The following is a 22,245-nucleotide window of genomic DNA, read 5'->3' as shown; positions in this document are numbered from 1 at the left end:
ATCATGTAGGCCAACTACTTATACTGGATGTCTCTTCTACAAGCCATGTTTTAAGTATTTACTTTCCAAACATTAGGAAAAGAACTCGAACATTTAACTCCTTACTCAATGGTTAGAAAACAAAAAAAAGGACAGTGTTTTTTATATTTTAATAAGCACCATTACTGTTACTTAGCCTAATTTTAACCAAATGGTTATTTAAAGTAAGATTGCTTGCAATGATGTTCTGTTTTGGTTAAAAATAAAGTGATTTTTACAGATGCTTAAGTAACAAAAACATATAAAACATAAGAAAACAAAAAAATCAGGATGAACATGAGTATGGAGTTACTAAAAAATAAGTGACACAATGCCAGCTAGATGCACCAAACAGTAAGTGCCCAGAACAGGTGGTGCAAGTAAAGGATCAAATATGGTCCAACCATATTGTGTAGGATCCAATCATTGAAGTATAAAGCTGTATTCAGGTACGATATCTGTAGAAGCTAGACAGTAAATAGAAAGACAGTCAAATAGGTCAAAACCAGATGGTCAACAATCAAAAAGAGGATAGGGTCAAAAAGTCGACATATGGTTTTTAATGATTTTTAGAGTTAGGCTTGGGCCAAACATAGCATTTTTGCCAGACCTGCTTCGTAGGACCCGTTCAACAGGAAGAAGCTTTTTTGTCGGATGCCACAGAACAGGATCCTGCCAGTGCCACAACGGGAATTCAAGTAGAACACAGTGCGGAACAGCAGCACTTGTGTGAGCACATACATTCAAACGTATGTGTTCTACTTGAAATCCGGTTGTCCTGTCATCCTGCTCAACCACAGCATGCTGCGGTTGAATCCGGCGGGTGCAGCACCACCGCATATGTGTAGCCGGCGAGATAGAAGACCATGTGCAGGGTCCTGCGAAACATATCCAGCGAAAACCCTGTGTGTGGCCCAAGCCTAAAGGTTAGGCTGCTGGAAGGGACGCAATTGACAGAGGGTTAGGCTGCTGAAGGGAACAGTTAAGAAGATATACTTCAAAGGCCTCTCATACTGAAATTTTTCACACCTACACAATAGGAATTGGATTCTAACACCTTTCCACAAGCTTGCTTTGTCCTGAAATAAATGACTAAATCAGCAACAGCAAATTTGTTTCAAATATACCCAATGGATTAAAGTGCAGCAATTGGTTATAGCAAGAACGATTATAGTGATTACAATCCAAGATGGTGCCGCAGATGGCCCGTCAGCGGTTGGACAGGCGGGCTTTGCTGCCCTGTGTCACGTCTAGCAGAGTTTGAGGATCCGGCAGCTGAGATTTGCCCGAGGAGATAGCAGGCTGTGAGTGAACCAGATGAAAGGGCTGGATATAGTTCCTTCGCATGGGACAAGGAGCAATGAAGAAAGTAGGCGGGGTTTGAGAGTCAATGGAAAGTATTTATTATGTACAGGGCTGACGTAGAGAACTGAGGCTGGGGCACGATGGTTAAAGACGTGGCTGGAGGCGAAGAACTGTGGACTGAGATTTGTAAGGCGAGACAGTAGATGATGAACTGTGGAACTGTGGATGGTGGTTGAAGACGTGGCTTGAGACTAGGACTGTGGTTTGGAAAACGAGGCTGAAGATAATAATCTGCAGGCTGTGGTCGGTGGTACAGAGGCGTGGCTGGTGAAGGAGATCTGAGGAGTGTGGCTTGAAAGACAAGGCGGAAGACCCGGGGCTGACTGTGCCCAAAGAGTCTTACTGGACCGGGTTTCCCAGGGGCGCTTCCATAGGCAGTAGCAGGCTAGAAACGGCAGGGCTGCAGCAGCAACAGAGAACCAACCAAGCAGGATCAGGAGGCACCAGAATACATCAGGAATCCTGGGAGCACAGGCTAAAGCACCTACAACAGGGTTGTAACTTGAAGCACTGGCATCCCTGTCCTAAACCAGCCCCCTTTTATAGGGAGAGCTTCCCCTGGATTGGCTGGAAGAAACAGGAAACATGAACTATGCTTAAAACTTTGTCTCCAACATGGCGGCGCCTAGTAATGCAGACCTTTTTGCAAAGCCACAATGCTCACTGCCCCTGGTCTCCTAGCAATGGCTCAGCAAGAGCGACCCGCTGTAGCGGCGTCCCGCCGCCACGAGCGGACCCCTCACCGCCGCTACTGCTGCCCACGGATCCGGCGCAGGAGCCCACCTCGGCCGCTGCCCACACATCGCCAAGGAAGCCAGCCCCGCGGCCCCAGCGTACCGGTAAGACTCCGGACGCTGACACTCTGTGTGGCAGGGATGTAGACGTCGTGGATGCTGAAGTAGATGACCGAGCGGCCGCGGCACCCTGCAGCCTGGGTGGCGACTGGCGGGCGGATCGGCGGACCTGGAAAGAGAACGTCGGAGGCCCTCATGTCGGCCCTAGTAGAAGGGCCTGGGCTCAGAGGAGAGGCTGTCCCACAGGTGCCTTAGTGAGGTGGCAGCAGCAAGGGCACCGGTCTGCACTTCCCGCAACCCTCAAATGTGCACTCACTGGCAAACAAGTTAGACAAACTGTCCCTTCTTCTGGGCAGCGCAGGGTCAGGCATTACAGGGTCGTCCGTCCTCTGCTTTATGGAGACGTGGCTGGATAACCATATTGCAGACAACATGCAATGTCTCTACCGGGCTTCGGTCTCTTAAAGGCAGATCGCTCCAAGGTCTCTCAGGAACAACGAAGGGTGGTGGCATCTGCTGCTACATCAACGACAGATGGTGCACCAATGTCACGATCCTAGGCAAATCATGTAGCCTTCACCTGGAGATGCTAAGTATCAACTGCAACCCCTTCTATTCCCCCTGGGAATTTTCCTCAATTGTCTTTGTGGGAGTGTACATCACCCCCGCACCTGCACGAACGAAGTCCTGCACCACCTGGCAGTATGCATATCCGACATAGAACAAAAACACCCAGACTCCCTGCTTATAGTGCTCGGCGACTTAAACAGAACTAACCTGAGCAAGGAGCTACCCAAGTACAAACAAAAAGTCACGTGTCCCACTAAGGAAGGCCGCACCCCTTGACCACTGCTACACTACCTTCAAGTCTGCCTTCCGGTCTATCCCGCGTGCTGCACTCGGCCTATCTGACCACTGACTCATCCACCTACTCCCTACCTATACACAGAAGCTGACAGCGGTTAAGCCTGTCGTCAAGACGGTTAAGAAATAGACCAACGAGGCTAAGATGAAGTTTCAGGCCTGCTTCGACTGCACGGAATGGGGGGTATTCGAAACTTCGGCAACTGAACTGAAAGACACTGTCACATCCTACATCAGCTACTGTGAGGACATGTGTCTACCTACCAAGACTTACCGCATTTACAACAACAACAACCATAACCCCTGGTTCAACGCCCAGCTCAGGCAACTTCGTCGGGCCAAAGAGGAGGCCTATAGCAGCGGTGACAGAGAACTATACAACCGAACTAGGAACTCTCTGGTTAAAGAAATCAGGCTAGCAAAAAAAAAAAAAAAAAGAAGAGGTTCTCGGACAAGCTGACAAACGATCTCCCAACCAATGCCCCCGTATCTGTATGGATTGGAATGCAATCCATACCCAACTGCAAGAAAACATTGAAGTCCACAACCATGCACCAAGACCTAGCAGACGAGCTGAACCACTTTTATTGCATTCGCAAATGAAGTCCGAACACCAACGGCCAACTTCAGTCACTGCAAGTCGCCCAAGAAGAGGTGGAGGCACTGTTCAAAAGGGACAAACCCAGGAAAGCTCCGGGTCCTGACGGAGTGTCACCATCTGCCCTGAGAGCACGTGCAGGTCAGCTCGACCCCATATTCACCAAGATCTTCAACAAATCGTTGGAGCTACAGAAAGTCCCTTCCTGCCTCAAAAGGTCCACTATCGTCCCGGTCCCCAAGAAACCCTCTATAACGAACCTGAACGACTACAGGCCGATAGCACAGATGTCTGGTTTTGAATCACCTGAAAACTATGACTGGCCCCCAACTGGACCCCCTACAGTTCGCCTATCGATCAAATTGGTGTCGAGGATGCAGTCAACCTGGGCCTGCACTATGGGCCTAATTCAGACTTGATCGTAACCGTGCAAAATTTTGCAAGTTTACTATATAGGGAGAGGCGGCGCAGAGGTGAGCTCATCTCCCAGCGCTGCCACCACCCCCGCCGCTATGGCAACCGGCCCGGCATATTGCCGGGACGGGAAGCCAGCGCTGAGGCTCCAATGCCGTATCCCATTCGTGAAGGACCAGTTTTCAATTCCCGGGTGGGATCCGGCTTTGGAGATATGAAAGGGGTATAATTGAGTCTGTGTGCATATCTTGCCCTGTTTAGTTTTTTCTGCATATTATTGATTTGTCTGTCATTATTGTGCTTGGCGGAATCTGCAAGCATATCTGTATTCAGGATGGTCCCAATTAATCCGGGTCCTTATCTGTTTTATTTATCGTGTTCCTTATGACAATTTTGGCGATTTCTACATGATGCACTGGGCAGCAACACAAATTCAAACTACATACTACTCTAAAATACCAAGATTTTAGTGGGTCTTAAGTTATAGGGTAAGACACTGCTACTAAGTAATTAAGTTTTCATTTAAGAACAGTTTAACAGACTAGTTTCAAAAGGAAAAAAAAAAACATTTAAATGTGTGTGATGCACGGGACTTTATGTTTACTTTCTGGAGAATCACCCATTTGTAGATAATGTTATAGCCTTAGAAAAGGTTTTCACATATATATTTTTGATGTACTTGAATCAACAGGTATAAAAGCATGATACTGTTGTGTTCCCTGAATAGTTACTGACTGGCTGAAACGATCATTCAAAAATGTTTCAGACTCAATATAGTCTTTTTGCGTTGTGAATGTCAAATTAATTCCAGATCTATTTTCTGCTGCCCATTCATAAAGCTATATATCTGTATAAAAAGAAATGATGGCTTGCTTATGTGATGGACAAGAACGAAGATGAAGACGTTTTAAAAATGACCTTCCTTCAGCCAGCTGGACCTCCACCATCATTCTTCTATCCAAGGAAGCCTGATGTACTGTACTATGGATACCTCTAATAGATGTCTTATGCAAAGTCGACCCTACAACTCCAACTGGAAGAATTTGCCATTTCTCCTGATGACACTTTAAAAACCATTGAGGCATTGTCAAACTATCTTCAGCTAATACAATGTCAAGTATTTCTATTCAACTTCATTTATATAAGTAAGCTAATGAAGCCATCAAATATATATTTAGAAAAGGGGGCGTGGTCACAGGGTACATCGACCCGGAAACCCGTTTAAACTGCCACTGACCCGGTATTCAACCTGGGAATAACCCTTCTTATTACCCGGGTTGAATTACGGAGTCAGGAGACTCAGGAATTCTCCAAGGCCCCTTTCACATCGCACACTGAACCTTGTCGAGCCGGCAATATGCCGGGTCGATACAGGGTTATTTTTGCGATGTGAAAGGGGTATAAAGAAAGAAATATCTCAACAGTGCAAAAAACATAATACAACAAACATAAACAGTAGATAATCAAATGTGGTTAGCGCTATACAAGTGAGTGCATACACAAAACAAAAACAATTTATACGAAGCAGGATTGAAGAATTGCCGACCGTTGAGCAGTTATGTGCCATAGGTGACACACAGCAACCATTCCGAATGAGACTCGGGCTGCTTGACAACTGTCCCCAAGGAAGATGTAACAAGATCAACATTATCCCAGAGAGATGATCCACAGTATCAAACAATGGTTGCGTCACAGCATTCAGCTGAGTTTGCAAAGAACTACATTGAAATGTGGCAGGAGATTCCTTCTCACTAGTAAACAAATAGGTACTGGCCTTCCCCACATACTACACTAGCAAAAATTGTGGTTATCCCCAGAAATAAGGAAGCAGTGGGGTCATTCCACATCGGATCACCCACCCAAAAAAAAAAAATATATATATATATATTATATATATATATATCCACCACCCATCTCAGATTTATACTAAATTTTTTAGTTGAGAGGCTGTCAAAACAACCATTTCTGACACATATCTCGACTGTATGACAATTAGTTGATTAAATATGGCTTCTTTATCCAGTTTATTTGAAGTATCACTGGTGTTTATTAAGGAATCACCACAAAATTTGTACCCCTAAGGTAACTTTTCCTCCCGAATTCAAAAATCCAAACCAAAATTACTTTATCTGCCCCAAGTTTTGCGTTACGGCAAACACACACGTTTTCGAATAGTTAAAAACGCTAGGTTCAATTGACATTAGGGATCCCATTTTTTGAGGGGTGCTTATTAAAAAGGTATACAGAGGGGCGTGGCCTAGCTACTGGAGGAAGCTGACCTGTTTACTGTGGGCTCCCACAGTTTGGGAGAATATAAGTGGCTTTTACTAGAATTTGGGTGCCTATCCCCACTATTATAGCTGCCCCTATCTCCCCCGTCCTACCTTCAGTGACCTGGTGTGAGCCGCGGAATCGGGGAGCTGGCCCTGGGGCTCCCGCGGATTGCGACCTACCAGCCGCCCTCAAGCCGGGACCTCGATTTTACTGCCGGGCCGGCGCGACCCGTGGGTGCCGCGAACGGCGTTCCCGGCCCTCTCCACCGCTCCCGAGCGTACTGCCTGCCGCTGCACACCCCCGTGGAGGCCTACCTGCTCCCCCGGCCTGCCCTTTCGGCCGGGACAACGCTGAGGGCCGAGCTGCTTGGTGGAGCCGCGGGGCGCCTGGCGGCCATCTTGACGAGGACTCAGCGCTTCCACGGATCCCCTGCCGGTATCCAGTCAGTGAGGTGAGTGAGGTGTGTTGCTATATAGCCCTCACTGGCCCTCACAATCCCTGCTCTGTGCCCCTGGGACCACTCTCTCTGCACAGCCCCTCACTGCATCACGCTGCTGGACTTATTAATGTGCTGCTGCTGGGAGGACACTTCTCCCTGCACTTGTTTTCTCCCCCTCAGTATATTCGGTCTCCGGCTGGATGTGCTCTCACAGTGCTGTTTTGCCCTCACCAAGCGCACCCCTGTAGTGCTGTGGTGCTCCAATCTGCATCCCTGTGTCTCTATTGCACCTCGGTGGTGCCTCCTCCTACACCCCTGCATCACACAGCTATGGTGCAGTGTGTGACCTTTACGCGACTCTCAGCCTCTGGGTCACTACGCATCTGTCGGGGCTAACGGGGGTACATCCGCTGCACTGAGACTCAGTCTGTCCTCCCGCATTACGTTGCACCCGGCTGGGCTCTCCCGGCTATTTTCTGTGAATTGTCTACAATGTGATATCACTATGTAACACACCCGGCCCAGTGTGTGATTCTAATGCTATAAGGAGCTTCCCCGTCCCCGTGTTGACTACCAATTTACCTCATCTCTCTCCGTTACCATGCCTAAAGGGGGGGGGGGGGGGGGGGGAGAATCAAATGCCCATAATCTGGTGGGCTATTTCAAGAATTCTACTCCGTCCTCTACCCGGAAATCATCACCACCTCCGCCCACGTCGGCAACCTCCGATCGAGACTCGGATGATGACACTTCCTCCACTCCCGCCACTAAAGCGGATGTCGCTCTTCTCCTGTCCGAGATGCGCAATATAAAAAAAAAAACAATCCGTGCGGAGGTGCATGAGGCTATCTCCGGCCTGAAAACGGACGTGGACAACTTGGGATCCAGAGTTGACGCCATCGAGAGAAAACAAGAAGAGCTTATCGCCTTTCAACAAGAATCAGAACAGGAGATGACTCAAATGCGTACAGATGTTATGCTATTAGCGGATAAACAAGAAGATTTGGATAATAGGGGCCGTCGGAACAATCTTGGAATCCGTAACGTCCCCGAGACGGTGGAACAGACCCACCTCACTGATTACCTGCTCCGCCTTTTCCGCTCCCTCTGTTCCTGACGATATGCTACTCCTAGATAGGGCTCACAGGGCCCTACGTCCTAGATCTCAGGATGCTAAAACGCAGAGGAATGTAATTTTGCGTTTTCACTACTTTGCTGTCAAAGATCAAGTCTACGCCAAAGCTCGGATGTCTCCTGCCATTTCTTTCGAGGGCTCCGATCTCCTAGTCTTCCAGGACCTGTCACCGGTTACGTTGAATAGAAGGGAACTAAAGGACATAACCAAAACCCTAAGAGACAACAATGTCAGGTACAGATGGGGCTTCCCCTTTGCCCTCCAAGTAAGATCTGATGGTAAAGTCCTATCTGCTAGATCCCCTGATGAGGCCCTTCAACTGCTCCGCCATTTGAACATCTCCGGCCCTTTGGTTACCTCTCCGCACCCCCTCCCCCCCTTAGTCAACACCTCCCCTTCCCTCACAGCCCCGTCCTCCAATTGGAACACTGTTGGATCTGCCTCCCATACCTCTGCGGGTACATGACTCTACACTTGTTACTGCCCTTGAGCTGGCCTCACTCCCGCAACGGCTCTCATTGGACCTCAGGGTGCCTTTCTGCGTTGCATCAGAGTTCCCATACCGTGTAGAGTCCTCTGTTTAGTTAATGTTTACTGTTTTTTGCCTTATTCTATTTGTGGAGGTTGGGCCGGTTTGGGTCCCGGGGCAGAGGTTCTCCGCGGTTGGCTGCGCGGCCCCCGATGATCCAGTCGGGTCACGCTTTCTGTTCCTGTTTTCAACAGTTCCAGTATTATTGTTTTTCTCCTTCCCTACGTTTAAATGCATATTTTTGGGGAGTTTAAGAGTTGGGGGTCCACGGACCTCTATTTTTTTATAAGGTTATATAGTCACCACACCATGTCTCCCCTTTGTCCCTCTAGATATGCTCTTCCTCCTTCCCTCCCCCCCCCCCCCCTCCCTCTCAGCTCCTTTTGCCTACTAGCTACATTATGCACACTTTGTTGGTTTTGCCCACACACGGGACCCGGTCCCCACAAGTCTCTCCTCCGAGCGGCTGGGTTCACCCATCCCCCACTCGGCCTTCACGGTCAACGTCGGACGAACTAGGCCCGCGGGTCTATTCCTTCCTCGGGTCCGACCTGTGAGAATGGATTTTCTCTGTTTTCTAGTTGCTGGTGCTAACATATGCCTGTTTTTCATCTGTTCTACTTCTATTTCTTTTCTTCTTTCTCTGGTCTTCTTCCTTCTTTTTCCTCTCTCTCTTTCGAGGTCCCGCTGGTGCGTTTCCGCTTGAATAGCTCTCCACTCCTATTCCATGGTTCTTAGAATAGTTTCCCTGAACATGAAAGGTTTGAACAGCCCACGCAAACGCTCTCTCTTATTTCAGTCCCTTAAACAACTTAGAGGCAATATTATATTTCTACAAGAGACCCACTTCTCTGGCACTTCACATCCTGAATTTAGGTCTAAAACCTTCCCACACACTTTCCATGCTTGCGATCCCATACGCAAGAAGAAGGGGGTTTCTATACTCTTTGCTAGCCACCTGACTTTCACCCCCTCCGACATACTGAGGGACCCTGAGGGTAGATATCTACTGTTGGTGGGGTCGTTAAACGGGACCCCCTATACATTCTTGAATGTTTATGCTCCAAATCAACTACAGGCCCCTTTCTTCCACTCCCTGAATAGCCTCTTAGCGCTGCACAGACGCGGTAACGTGGTTTTGGGTGGGGACTTTAATGTGACCCTGGATAGTGCTCTGGACAGATCTAAACCTCTGCCCAGATCAATGCGATCCTCTCATTCACGTAATGCAGCTGCTTTAAATCTCTTGCTTTCCCGGCACCTTCTTTTCGATACATGGCGAGTGAAAGAGTCGAACGCTCGTGATTACTCCTACTACTCCCCTATATATGATGTTTACACTAGATTGGACATGCTCTTTTTGAGTACAGAGCCTGCTCAGTGCATTCTTGACACCTCCATTTACCCTAGCACATGGTCAGACCATGGTCCGGTCATGGTGGACGTCCCAGGCCCATGCCCTCCCGCTCGCCACCATACGTGGCGGTTAAATGACAGAATCCTTCTCAATCCCCAAACGAAAGCCCACATAGCTGCTGAAATCTCCCATTACTTTAATACAAATGCATCGCCGACTGTTTCTTCGATGTTATTGTGGGACGCTCAATAAGGCGGTCTTACGCGGATGCTTGATCAGTGCCTCCTCTCATAATAAGAAGGCTAGAACCAAAAGCATTCGGGAACTCTCGGACTTGGTCACGTCCCTCTCGCGGAGACACAAAAAGTCGGGATCTGAAGCAGATCTCTCTTCTCGGTCCTCTGCCTGAGGTGAACTAAACTGCTCGACAGCTAAGGTGGAAACTAGCTTGAAATGGCTCAACCAGTCTATTTACAAAAAGGGGGATAAGGCAGATCGGCTGCTAGCTTCTCGGCTTCGGACTAGATTGGCGAGGAACAACGTTTTGTCTATCCAGTCTTCCCCTGGTAAGAAAACTTGTGATCCCAAACGTATCACCGAGACTTTCTCTCGCTTCTACAAGAAATTATACAATGCTTATGGGTCCTCTCATCCTAGCCCGGATTCTCTCGCGGACATACGCGCTTTTCTGTCCCACTGCCATCTGCCTTGTCTCACCCCAACGGTTTCCACGGAATTAAACTCTAGGATTTCTGATGAAGAAATTGCCACCGTCATTAAAAGCCTGAAACCTAACAAGGCTCCTGGCCCAGATGGCTTTTCAGCCACCTACTATAAGACTTTTCTTCCCCAACTTACGCCCCATCTTTCGTCTCTCTTTAATGCTGTTTTACAGGGAGCGTCTTTCTCCAAATCGGCTTTGGAGGCTAGGATCATAGTTATTCCCAAAGATGCATCCAATTGCATTAACTATAGACCTATCTCGCTACTTAACTCTGATATTAAGATATACGCGAAAATCCTGGCCCTCCGATTGAACAGTGTATTGCCCCACCTTGTCCATAATGACCAGGTGGGATTTATTCCTGGTCGCCAAGCCCGCGATAATACGAGACGGGTCATTAGCCTTGCCCACTATATCAACCTTACACATACCCCTGCTATTTTGCTTTCTCTGGATGCGGAGAAAGCGTTTGACAGGATATGTTGGCCCTTTATGTTCGAAACTCTTGCTCAATTTGGTTTTCAGGGTGAATTCCTTACAGGGATTCAGGCCTTGTACTCTGATCCCTCAGCAAGGGTTTCCGTGAATGGAGTGATGTCAGACCCTCTGGGTATCTCTAACGGTACTAGACAGGGCTGCCTGCTCTCACCCCTGATCTTTGCTTTAGTGATAGAACAGTTAGCAGCCTGTATCCGGACCTCGACCGATATTGGGGGACTGGAGGTGGGGGGCTCAGTTTACAAGATCTCCCTGTTTGCAGATGATGTCCTCCTCTCGCTTTCCTCACCGCACACTTCTTTGCCTAACCTTTTCAACTTTTTGTCTGAATATGGACATATATCGGGTTATAAAGTTAATTGGCTTAAAACGGAAGCTCTCCCCTTCCATAATCCTCCTAACCACCTGTCCCGCATGCAATCCAACTTTAAATTTTCTTGGTGTGCTTCTAAAATCCGATACCTGGGGATCTTTATTACGCGCCGCTACGGAGATCTGTATAGGGAGAACTTCTTCCCCCTGCTTATTAACAATTAAGGGCGATCTCCATAAATGGCAGTCCGTGATTATATCCTGGCTGGGTCGTATCATAGCTCTGAAAATGAATATTATCCCGCGCCTACTTTATATGTTTCAGACGCTGCCTGTGAGAGTCCCGGACTCTGTCTTGGCACAAGTTCACTCTTGGTTTGTCCGCTTTGTCTGGAGAAATAAGGTCCCTAGGATAGGTTTCTCCTCTTTACGCAAACCAGTGCAGGATGACGGTAGAGGTTTCCCAGAAATCCGCCTTTACTATCTGGCCACGCATCTTAGCCAAGCCATTGCTTGGTTCGCCCCTGCTCAGAATGTCCGATGGCTCCAACTGGAATCTGCACTGGGCCACACTATGTCTTTGTCGTCCTTACTCTTATCCTCCCCCAAATCTAGATCTCCTCATTTGCAACTGCACCCTGTGCTGGAATTCTCTTGCCAGATCTGGGACTATTGCACTCATCACTTTCACCTGCTGTCATCCCCCTCTTCGCTTACCCCCTTATGGGATAACCCTTCTTTTGCCCCGGGTCATTCCCGGACCCGCTCTCATCTATGGTCGGAAAGGAATATCCGTTTTGTTCTGGATGTACTGTCAGAGGGCGTCTGCGCGCCTCTATCGGACATCATGACAAAATATAATTTCCCGGAAGCGAACCCCCCTTTACCTATTTTCAGATAAGATACTTTATCTCCTCTCTATCGAATTCTTCCCTGTTCCAACCTTTATCTACTCTGGAGTCTTATTGCTATCATAAACCGCTCGCCCGAGGAATTATTTCCCTACTATACTCCCTTCTCCAGGAGCGGGGCCAGTCGACGACCCCGGCTTTTGTACTTCAGTGGGAGCGGGACCTAGGACCGCTGCCTGCTGATCATGAGTGGTCGGATATCTTCACTGCTGCCGCAAAATCTTCCATCTCAACCCTAGTAAAGTAAAACGCCTACAAAATATTATATAGGTGGTATTTTGTCCCCTCTAGACTCCATAAAATGTTTCATTCCTCTTCGCCCACGTGCTGGAGAGGATGCGGTGGCCACGGCTCTTTGCTCCACATCTGGTGGACGTGTCCTAAGACCGTACTATTTTGGGAATCAGTCGCACACCTGATGAGTACAGTGCTCCATACCCAGGTATCTAAAGACCCTTGGTCTTTTCTGCTGGGCCTCCCCATTGTTAACATGCCTCCAAACTCCGGTAAACTACTAACACAGATCTTAAATGCTGCTCGATGCTCAATTGCCCTCCACTGGAAACAGAGGGAGACCCCCCCCTATCAAGCGGGTCATTGATAAAGTATGGTACTTGGCAAGCATGGAAAAAATCACTGCATACCTCCATAATAGATCTTGCCAGTTTCTTCAGATTTGGGAATTATGGTTTGAATCTCAAGCTCCCACACGTAGGATACGCTCCCCTGAGGGTTCTGCGGCCCTTCTATCGTGACCTTTGTAATCTCCTAACCTATCGAGTAGACATGGGACCGTTCTTAACATTATCTTTTCGTGTATCTCAAGTATTACCTTCTATTTTGCATTAACTCTCCGAGTGGCATTTGCTGGACAAGGAGGCGCACTGGCGGACCCTCCAACTCTGTCTTTTCTCCCTCTACTCTAGACCTCCCCTGTCTTTCCCTTCTCTTCTTTTCTCTTCTCTTGCCTTTTCTTTATCCTTCCTTTCTTTCCTGGTACAGTCACGAGATTATATCTGGGTTCCTATTTAATCGGTTTGCCTCTGTTATTCCCGATGCATATTTTACCTCTATATCTTTTATTATCAATGTAATGTCTTTAATTATAGGAACCCCATGACCTCCTTTTTTAAGGTTATGTTTCTGCTCTATGTATAATGTTGTTTTATGGATATGCTCTCCCCACGTGTTGTTGGGGGTTAATGTTATCCCTTATAACCTGAAAATTAAATAAACAATTTAAAAAGGTATACATTACTACCACCCAAAAAAAAACAAAAAAATAATATACTCTGTTTCATAGTGGAGAAAAAAAAATCATTAAGTTGACGCTTCATTACTGGTCTACCACATACATAATTTACACAAACCATGAAATTTAAAACCTTTTTCCAGACATTCAAGTTGGATTGTCTAAGTTTTGGTCTTTACGACCTACGTGGTGTGTTAGTGTTGTGGCAAGAGGTATGCATTCTGTGAGTTTTTGCGAAACGCACCAAAACTTATTGGTTGCTGCTCTACCACTATGGGGGTATTCAATTGGTGCCAGTTTTTTCGACAGTCGGAAAAACTGCACTTTGACAGTTTTTAGGTCAAATATGCATTCGACCTATTCAATGAAAGTGACTTTTTTTGACTGTCAAAAAATCAGCACTGTCGGAAAACACGTGGATCGGCAAGTTATTTGCCGATCTACGTTTTTGTTGAAAAAACGTGGGTGTTTTCAACAGTTTACAGCTGATGCACATTAGACTTATCAAATCGTATCTGCATTGTCGGAATGCTGTCCAGAAACGGCCGGCATTGAATAGCAGGGTCCGGATTTTTTGGCTAGCCGAAAAACCTGGACCAAAATACCCCCCTAAAGATGTACTACAAAGACCTAACTGAAATCCTTGCTTGTTCTCGAGTCTCAAAACTTGTATGCTTCGTCAATGTGGCAAATGCCCAGGTCTGGAAGCACTTCAGAAAATAGTTGAAAAACTTTTTCATGATAGTGACATGTATGATGAGGACACAATTGTTTATAAGCAGTGGGTCCACACTGACCAAAGTAAATTGATTACAATCACTAGTAACGTGGAACAATTCTATGAAGTTATTTGTAGTGCTGTTGATGATACAACAGCCCATCTGTATACAGCAAAGTCGCAGGCTGAATACCCACGCCAGCTGAAGGAAACCATTCGCCCAGAAGCTATTGTATTACTAGATTTTGCAGAAAGTATTTGTGTGTCAGGATGCAATTTAAGGATTCCACTGGTAAACTTCACAAGCAACACTCCACCCATTTGTTGCATATTATAGGCAAGATGATTGAGACATTTTAAAGTGTGTGAGCCTGTGCGTTATTAGCGATACCTATGACCGCGTAGCCATAACTGTGCATGCCTTCATTATGGTAGTTATGAAACACTTAACAAAACTATTACCAAAATTGGAGTATGTTCACTACTTTAGTGCACAATTAAAGAACTGCAAAAACTTTTTGAACTTATGCTTCCATAAGGATGGCTTCAACATTCGAAGCAGAATGGATTTTTTTGCCACATCTCATGCTAAGAACTCCGTGTGATGGCATTGGAGGGACAGTAAAACGTCTGGCTACACGCACAGTGGAAACCCATCACATCTTTGGACCTGTATTGCTGGGCAAATGAAACTGTAAATGGCATAAAGATTTTTTACGTGTCACAAAATTAAATACAAGACTGCAAAACCAAGCTGCATAGCAGTCTAGAAATAGCAAAGACTGTGGCAGGAACAAGTACTCACAGATTTCGACCTATTAGTAATGATAAGCTACACATATATCGATCGTCATCAGACCACATGAAGACAGCAGGAACTAGAGTTAGTGTCACTATGACCACAGTCACAAAAAACGTAGACAAAAGTGATCTGCAAACTGGAACATACCTTGCAGTAGTGTATGATAACATCTGGTACATTGGGTATATCATTCAATGTAATGAGGAGGAACAAGATGTGCTGGTATACTTCATGAAACCAAACCATTTAACAAATGTGCTGTCCTGGCCTTCAAGAGAGTGTTTTGTTCCTTTTATTCACATTCTCTGTGTAACGGAAGTGCCTACTATCCAAGGAAGTATGGGAAGGCAGTATACACTTTCTGCTGACATTTTAAGGAAAATTACAGACCGTTACAACAGGTTCCAAACAAGGGAAAAATAATGAGATCGTTGACTCAACTTCAGTTATGGACTCAAGTTATGTTAAAGTTTTTACATTTCATGGTCTCTTGTGTTAATTATGTATGCAGTACAGCAGTAATCGAACATCAACTTCACTATTTGTTTTCTCCACTATTAAACATGCTGTTTTTTTGTGGTAGTAATGTATACCTTACTTACAACACTGAAGGCCTACCTGCTCCATTGGAGAAGCGCTTTAGATCTTCTTTCTTGATGGCAGTGTATTCAGGCTTCTTCCGCAGCCTCAGGAACTGCTCCCACGGCGGCCGGAGAGTGAAGAGGACGCCGTGGGAGCAGTTCCTGAGGCTGCAGAAAAAGCCTGAATACACGGCCAGCAAGAAAGAAGATCTAAAGCGCTTCTCCAATGGAGCAGGTAGGCCTTCAGTGAGGCGCCCCTTTCCCCACTAGAATACTAGAGATCAGGCATTAGGCCCATGGGGTCAAATAAGGCACTAGGCCTGTGGTGCACTAGGCGGGCCCTTTGACCCAGGGGGTAGAGGTCGGGCACTAGGCCCGTGGCTCATTCCAGCCTTAGGTCTGGGGGAATGTCAGAGGCCCTATCAGTTAAGTGTGGCCCCAATAGATGTATAAGGGCACTCTGGGCATAAGGCCCAGGTCGCCCAACCTACCCAATGGTAGGTGGGCACTAGGCCCTTGGCTAAAACTCAGGCCTTAGGCCTGTGGACAGTTAGGAGGCACTAGGCCCTATTAGTCTGAGTGTCCACAAGTAGGCAGGCCCATAGGCCTGAGCCGCATATAAGGAGTGACGCTGAGCGCTGGGCCCAGGTCACCGTAAAAGACACTGTAAAGGGGAGGAGTTGGGACCAGAAAGGGGAGGTGACAGGACAGAGGAGGAGTCAGGATAAATAATTAACCCCCCCTAAAAGTAAAGTCTAGATCTGCCCTTGTTCAGACCAAATATTATGCTAGTGTTGTAACACTTGTCTTATTCAGTATGACTGAAGTAATCCCACAGATTCTTTTCTATAGATACCACCCAAGTACAAACACACATGTTGCTTAAGTGTCTCGCCGCACAGAATCTTTAGGAATGGCCTCTCAGAGACTCATGCTTGTACGGATTACGGACTTTCTGATAAGCAACTTAACTCTCATTCCAGAATGGACTAATTGCAGTATTTTACCAAAGGCTACTTTGGAATTGATATGTTTTACCGAGAGACGGGATGACCGCTGTCAGTATACCGCAGGCTTGCCGCGCTTTGGGCCAGGGGGCTCGCTTTGCTCGCCACAGGTTATATTCCCACTCGGTTGGAGGCGTGGACCCACCCACCGAGTATGACTAACCTGCAGAGGTCAAGATTCCGTACGGTGGTAATTCACAGTCTGTCGAGATTCCGGTGTTGGTCTCCTGAACACCATTATCCAGACGATCCGGCTCCTCCCGCCATCGGAATGTTGACCGGCGGTCACGCAATCCCAGCTCGTTATAAACAAGGATTTAGTATTTATTTAGTTGATGAGTTCTACTTAGACTATTGTGATAATTATAAGTGATCACTAAAAGAACACTTTATCCCAACACTGAAGTAACAGTATTTCATAATTTTTACTGAATTATAAAGTAATTTATTACCATGGTACCAAATTACAAATATAAAATATGACAATGACGGCGCTAAGCCAATGTTCCACATATACTTAACACAGAATCTCTAGTCTTTTTAGTCCTTGTTCACGATTGGACTCCATCATGTATATGTGAACAAAAAAAATATAGAAAGACACATGTGTAAAATCGTCTCTATTTCTTTTTCTTAATCAAGAGTGGTCTCTTTCGTGATGTATAAGGACTAAAAAGACAGGAGATTCTGTGTTAAGTATAAGTGGAACATGCCATCATTGTCATACTGCATTATTTTTTTTGTATTTTATTGTAAAAAGTGGGTGTCTTTTTCTTGTGACAAGAGGCAGCTTTGCCTGTATATTGCGCTGATTTGGGACCTTTTCAACAAAATCTGCATGGTACCAAATTGTTCAAGATAATGTATGCTGTACCGTTATTAAATTGTCATGCATCACTAACTTTTTAAATGGTATCAGAAAAAAGATGAATTCCTAAAAGAGCACACTAATTTGTTATCTTGTCTTGGTTGGGGCCTAGCTTCTCTCTGCTTCAGGTGGAGCAGTGAAGGGATATTCGCCACAAATCTTCATCAGACTACAGTACCAAAATATTTTGGCATATCAGGGACGTGCAGTCAGGGGAGGAAGAGCCTCACTTGTTATACTCCCTGTCAATACTCCAGAGTTTTACCTATAAAAATTATTACAATAAGAAGATACTTATAAACCTCTTCTTTGTATTAAAAGTAATCATTTGTTTAGTTAAAACTCTCCAGATGTACGGATCTCCCTGGAACTGAAGGGAGAAACGAGACGTGAGGCAGCAACAGCTCTGCCTCACTTCTCATGGTTAGGGACTGGTGCGGCACTGCCTGTAGAGCGAGGCGGGGCTTCATAGAGGCCAATAAAACCACTTAAAAAAGAGGCAAGTGAGGCGTCATGTGACCATCCAGGAAGAGGCCAGAGCTCCATTAGCAACACATATGCCGGGGCTGCCCATTTTCTGCAACCCGGACCCGCTGTAAAAGTAACGCACACCTTTTCCCGCACAGGAGATGAAGCTGTCTCCCACTGCGCCACTGAGCCCTGCATACCGGGAGGAGGTTGCAGCAGCTAGCAGAGGAAGCCTGGCCGTAAGCTGGGAGAAAGGCCCGCAGACTCGAGACGCCTGTCCGCCGCCAGGCTCAGTCTCTCCATCGGGGGAGTGACAGGAGAGAACACTGGTACTGCCAGCGGCAGATGGGGGGGGGAAGGAGTCCAGCAGGTACCTGGCTGATGTCGGGCAATGCCTGTGCTCAGCTCTCTCATTACATGGATGGGAGGACCTATACTGTGTGTGTGTAATGGTATGTATATATGTGCATGATTATCATTCAGTGTGTCATTATTATTATTCCAGCCAAAGCAACCACGTCACAACATAATTCAAAAAGTCCTATTGCACTCCCTCCTCTTGATAAAGGGGTGGCTGCTCTTCTCCAAGTTGCCAGTAGTTTCAAAAACAGGCTTAATGGTTCATCTGTAAAAAACGTGAAAAGGCGCCTCATAGTGCAGTATTTCTTAAAACACAGTTTAACATCAACCACCTTCTGACACCTATCAAAGTGTACAAGTACCGTGTTAGGTGGTAATCCAACCACCTTTTTTTCTCAAGCAAATCCAATATAGCCACAAGAAAATCGTGGACAATCGGTGTTGCTAATTTACTTGTGGTTATATTGGATTTGCTTGAGAATAGGTGGTTGGATTACCACCTAACACAGTACTTGTACACTTTGATAGGTGTCAGAAGGTGGTTGATGTTAAACTGTGTTTTAAGAAATACTGCACCAGAGGCGCTTTTTTACGTGTGTGTGTGTGTGTGTGTGTGTGTGTGTGTGTGTGTGTGTGTGTGTGTGTGTGTGTGTGTGTGTGTGTCTGGCTACGTCACTGTGGCACATAGATTAGACAGAATACTTGAATATACTGTACATTGCACAAGAGTATGTTAATGAGACATTTAAACAGGTTGGGTTAAAACCATCTAAGGCTGAATAGGCATCCTGCAAGGCAGGATTTATTAAGTAGTGGGACAGCTTCCAGTAAGAACAAAATAAAATAAGAATTTACTTACCGATAATTCTATTTCTCGTAGTCCGTAGTGGATGCTGGGACTTCCGTAAGGACCATGGGGAATAGCGGCTCCGCAGGAGACTGGGCACAAAAAGTAAAAGCTTTAGACTAGCTGGTGTACACTGGCTCCTCCCCCTATGACCCTCCTCCAAGCCTCAGTTAGGATACTGTGCCCGGACGAGCGTACATAATAAGGAAGGATTTTGAATCCCGGGTAAGACTCATACCAGCCACACCAATCACACCGTACAACCTGTGATCTGAACCCAGTTAACAGTATGATAAACGTAGGAGCCTCTGAAAAGATGGCTCACAACAATAAACAACCCGATTTTTTTGTAACAATAACTATATACAAGTATTGCAGACAATCCGCACTTGGGATGGGCGCCCAGCATCCACTACGGACTACGAGAAATAGAATTATCGGTAAGTAAATTCTTATTTTCTCTGACGTCCTAGTGGATGCTGGGACTTCCGTAAGGACCATGGGGATTATACCAAAGCTCCCAAACGGGCGGGAGAGTGCGGATGACTCTGCAGCACCGAATGAGAGAACTCCAGGTCCTCCTCAGCCAGGGTATCAAATTTGTAGAATTTAGCAAACGTGTTTGCCCCTGACCAAGTAGCTGCTCGGCAAAGTTGTAAAGCCGAGACCCCTCGGGCAGCCGCCCAAGATGAGCCCACCTTCCTTGTGGAATGGGCTTTTACAGATTTTGGCTGTGGCAGGCCTGCCACAGAATGTGCAAGCTGAATTGTATTACAAATCCAACGAGCAATCGTCTGCTTAGAAGCAGGAGCACCCAGCTTGTTGGGTGCATACAGTATAAACAGCGAGTCAGATTTTCTGACTCCAGCCGTCCTGGAAACATATATTTTCAGGGCCCTGACTACGTCCAGCAACTTGGAGTCCTCCAAGTCCCTAGTAGCCGCAGGTACCACAATAGGTTGGTTCATGTGAAACGCTGAAACCACCTTAGGGAGAAATTGAGGACGAGTCCTCAATTCCGCCCTATCCGAATGAAATATCAGGTAAGGGCTTTTATAGGATAAAGCCGCCAATTCTGATACGCGCCTGGCTGAAGCCAGGGCTAACAGCATTACCACTTTCCATGTGAGATATTTTAAATCCACTGTGGCAAGTGGTTCGAACCAATGTGATTTTAGGAATCCCAAAACCACATTGAGATCCCAGGGTGCCACTGGAGGCACAAAGGGAGGCTGTATATGCAGTACCCCCTTTACAAAAGTCTGGACTTCAGGAACTGAAGCCAGTTCCTTCTGGAAGAAGATCGACAGGGCCGAAATTTGAACCTTAAGGGATCCTAGTTTTAGGCCCATAGACAATCCTGCTTGCAGGAAATGCAGGAAACGACCCAGTTGAAATTCCTCTGTAGGGGCCTTCTTGACCTCACACCACGCAACATATTTCCGCCAAATGCGGTGATAATGTTTTGCGGTTACATCCTTCCTGGCTGTGATCAGGGTAGGGATGACTTCATCTGGAATGCCTTTTTCCTTCAGGATCCGGCGTTCAACCACCATGCCGTCAAACGCAGCCGCGGTAAGTCTTGGAACAGGCAAGGTCCCTGCTGAATCAGGTCCTTTCTTAGAGGTAGAGGCCACGGGTCCTCCGTGAGCATCTCTTGCAGCTCCGGGTACCAAGTTCTTCTTGGCCAATCCGGAGCCACGAGTATAGTTCTTACTCCTCTCCTTCTTATGATTCTCAGTACTTTTGGTATGAGAGGCAGAGGAGGGAACACATACACCGACTGGAACACCCACGGTGTTACCAGAGCGTCCACCGCTATTGCCTGAGGGTCCCTTGACCTGGCGCAATATCTGTCCAGTTTCTTGTTGAGACGGGACGCCATCATGTCCACCTTTGGTTTTTCCCAACGGTTTACAATCACTTGGAAGACTTCTGGATGAAGTCCCCACTCCCCCGGGTGGAGGTCGTGTCTGCTGAGGAAGTCTGCTTCCCAGTTGTCCACTCCCGGAATGAACACTGCTGACAGTGCTATCACATGATTTTCCGCCCAGCGGAGAATCCTTGCAGCTTCTGCCATTGCCCTCCTGCTTCTTGTGCCGCCCTGTCTGTTTACGTGGGCGACAGTCGTGATGTTGTCCGACTGGATCAATACCGGTTGACCCTGAAGCAGAGGCCTTGCTTGACTTAGGGCATTGTAAATGGCCCTTAGTTCTAGGATTTGTCCAGCAGATCCCACTGAAAAGTTCTTGCATGGAATCTTCCGAATGGAATCGCTTCGTAAGAAGCCACCATTTTTCCCAGGACTCTCGTGCATTGATGCACTGACACTTGTCCTGGTTTTAGGAGGTTCCTGACTAGCTCGGATAACTCCCTGGCCTTCTCCTCCGGGAGAAAAACCTTTTCCTGGACTGTGTCCAGAATCATCCCTAGGAACAGTAGACGTGTTGTTGGAATCAGCTGTGATTTTGGGATATTTAGAATCCACCCGTGCTGACGTAGCACTACTTGAGATAGTGCTACTCCGACCTCTAACTGTTCCCTGGACCTTGCCCTTATCAGGAGATCGTCCAAGTAAGGGATAATTAATACGCCTTCTCTTCAAAGAAGAATCATCATTTCGGCCATTACCTTGGTAAAGACCCGTGGTGCCGTGGACAATCCAAACGGCAGCGTCTGAAACTGATAATGACAGTTTTGTATCACAAACCTGAGGTACCCTTGGTGAGAAGGGTAGATTGGGACATGGAGATAAGCATCTTTGATGTCCAGAGACACCATATAGTCCCCTTCTTCCAGGTTCGCTATCACTGCTCTGAGTGACTCCATCTTGAATTTGAACCTTTTTATGTAAGTGTTCAAAGATTTTAGATTTAAAATTGGTCTCACCGAGCCGTCCGGCTTCGGTACCACAAACAGCGTGGAATAATACCCCTTTCCCTGTTGTAGGAGGGGTACCTTGATTATCACCTGCTGGGAATACAGCTTGTGAATAGCTTCCAATACTGCCTCCCTGTCGGAGGGAGATGTTGGTAGAGCAGACTTCAGGAACCGGCGAGGGGGAGACGTCTCGAATTCCAATTTGTACCCCTGTGATACTACCTGCAGGA

At 46.8% G+C, this 22,245-nt stretch overlaps 1 protein-coding gene across 3 annotated transcripts in view; it reads right to left on the bottom strand.

Moving 5' to 3' along the window:
- Positions 1-22,245, bottom strand: part of GMCL1 (germ cell-less 1, spermatogenesis associated) — a 458,077-nt gene that overhangs the window by 403,377 nt on the left and 32,455 nt on the right. Inside the window, exon 1 of one of the 3 annotated variants that reach the window (XM_063932079.1) lies at positions 15,152-15,339. The exons of the other annotated variants lie outside the window; for them this stretch is intronic. Coding sequence (XP_063788149.1) covers positions 15,152-15,250 — 99 coding nt within the window. The 5' untranslated portion in view covers positions 15,251-15,339. Of the gene's footprint in view, positions 1-15,151; positions 15,340-22,245 lie in introns of those variants that run through there. 3 annotated transcript variants of the gene reach the window in all.

This window comes from Pseudophryne corroboree, chromosome 6 (genome assembly GCF_028390025.1).
Source record: "Pseudophryne corroboree isolate aPseCor3 chromosome 6, aPseCor3.hap2, whole genome shotgun sequence".
Lineage (NCBI taxonomy): Eukaryota > Metazoa > Chordata > Amphibia > Anura > Myobatrachidae > Pseudophryne > Pseudophryne corroboree.
Note: the sequence above shows the minus strand (reverse complement) of the source record. Positions and strands in the feature narration are given on the sequence as shown.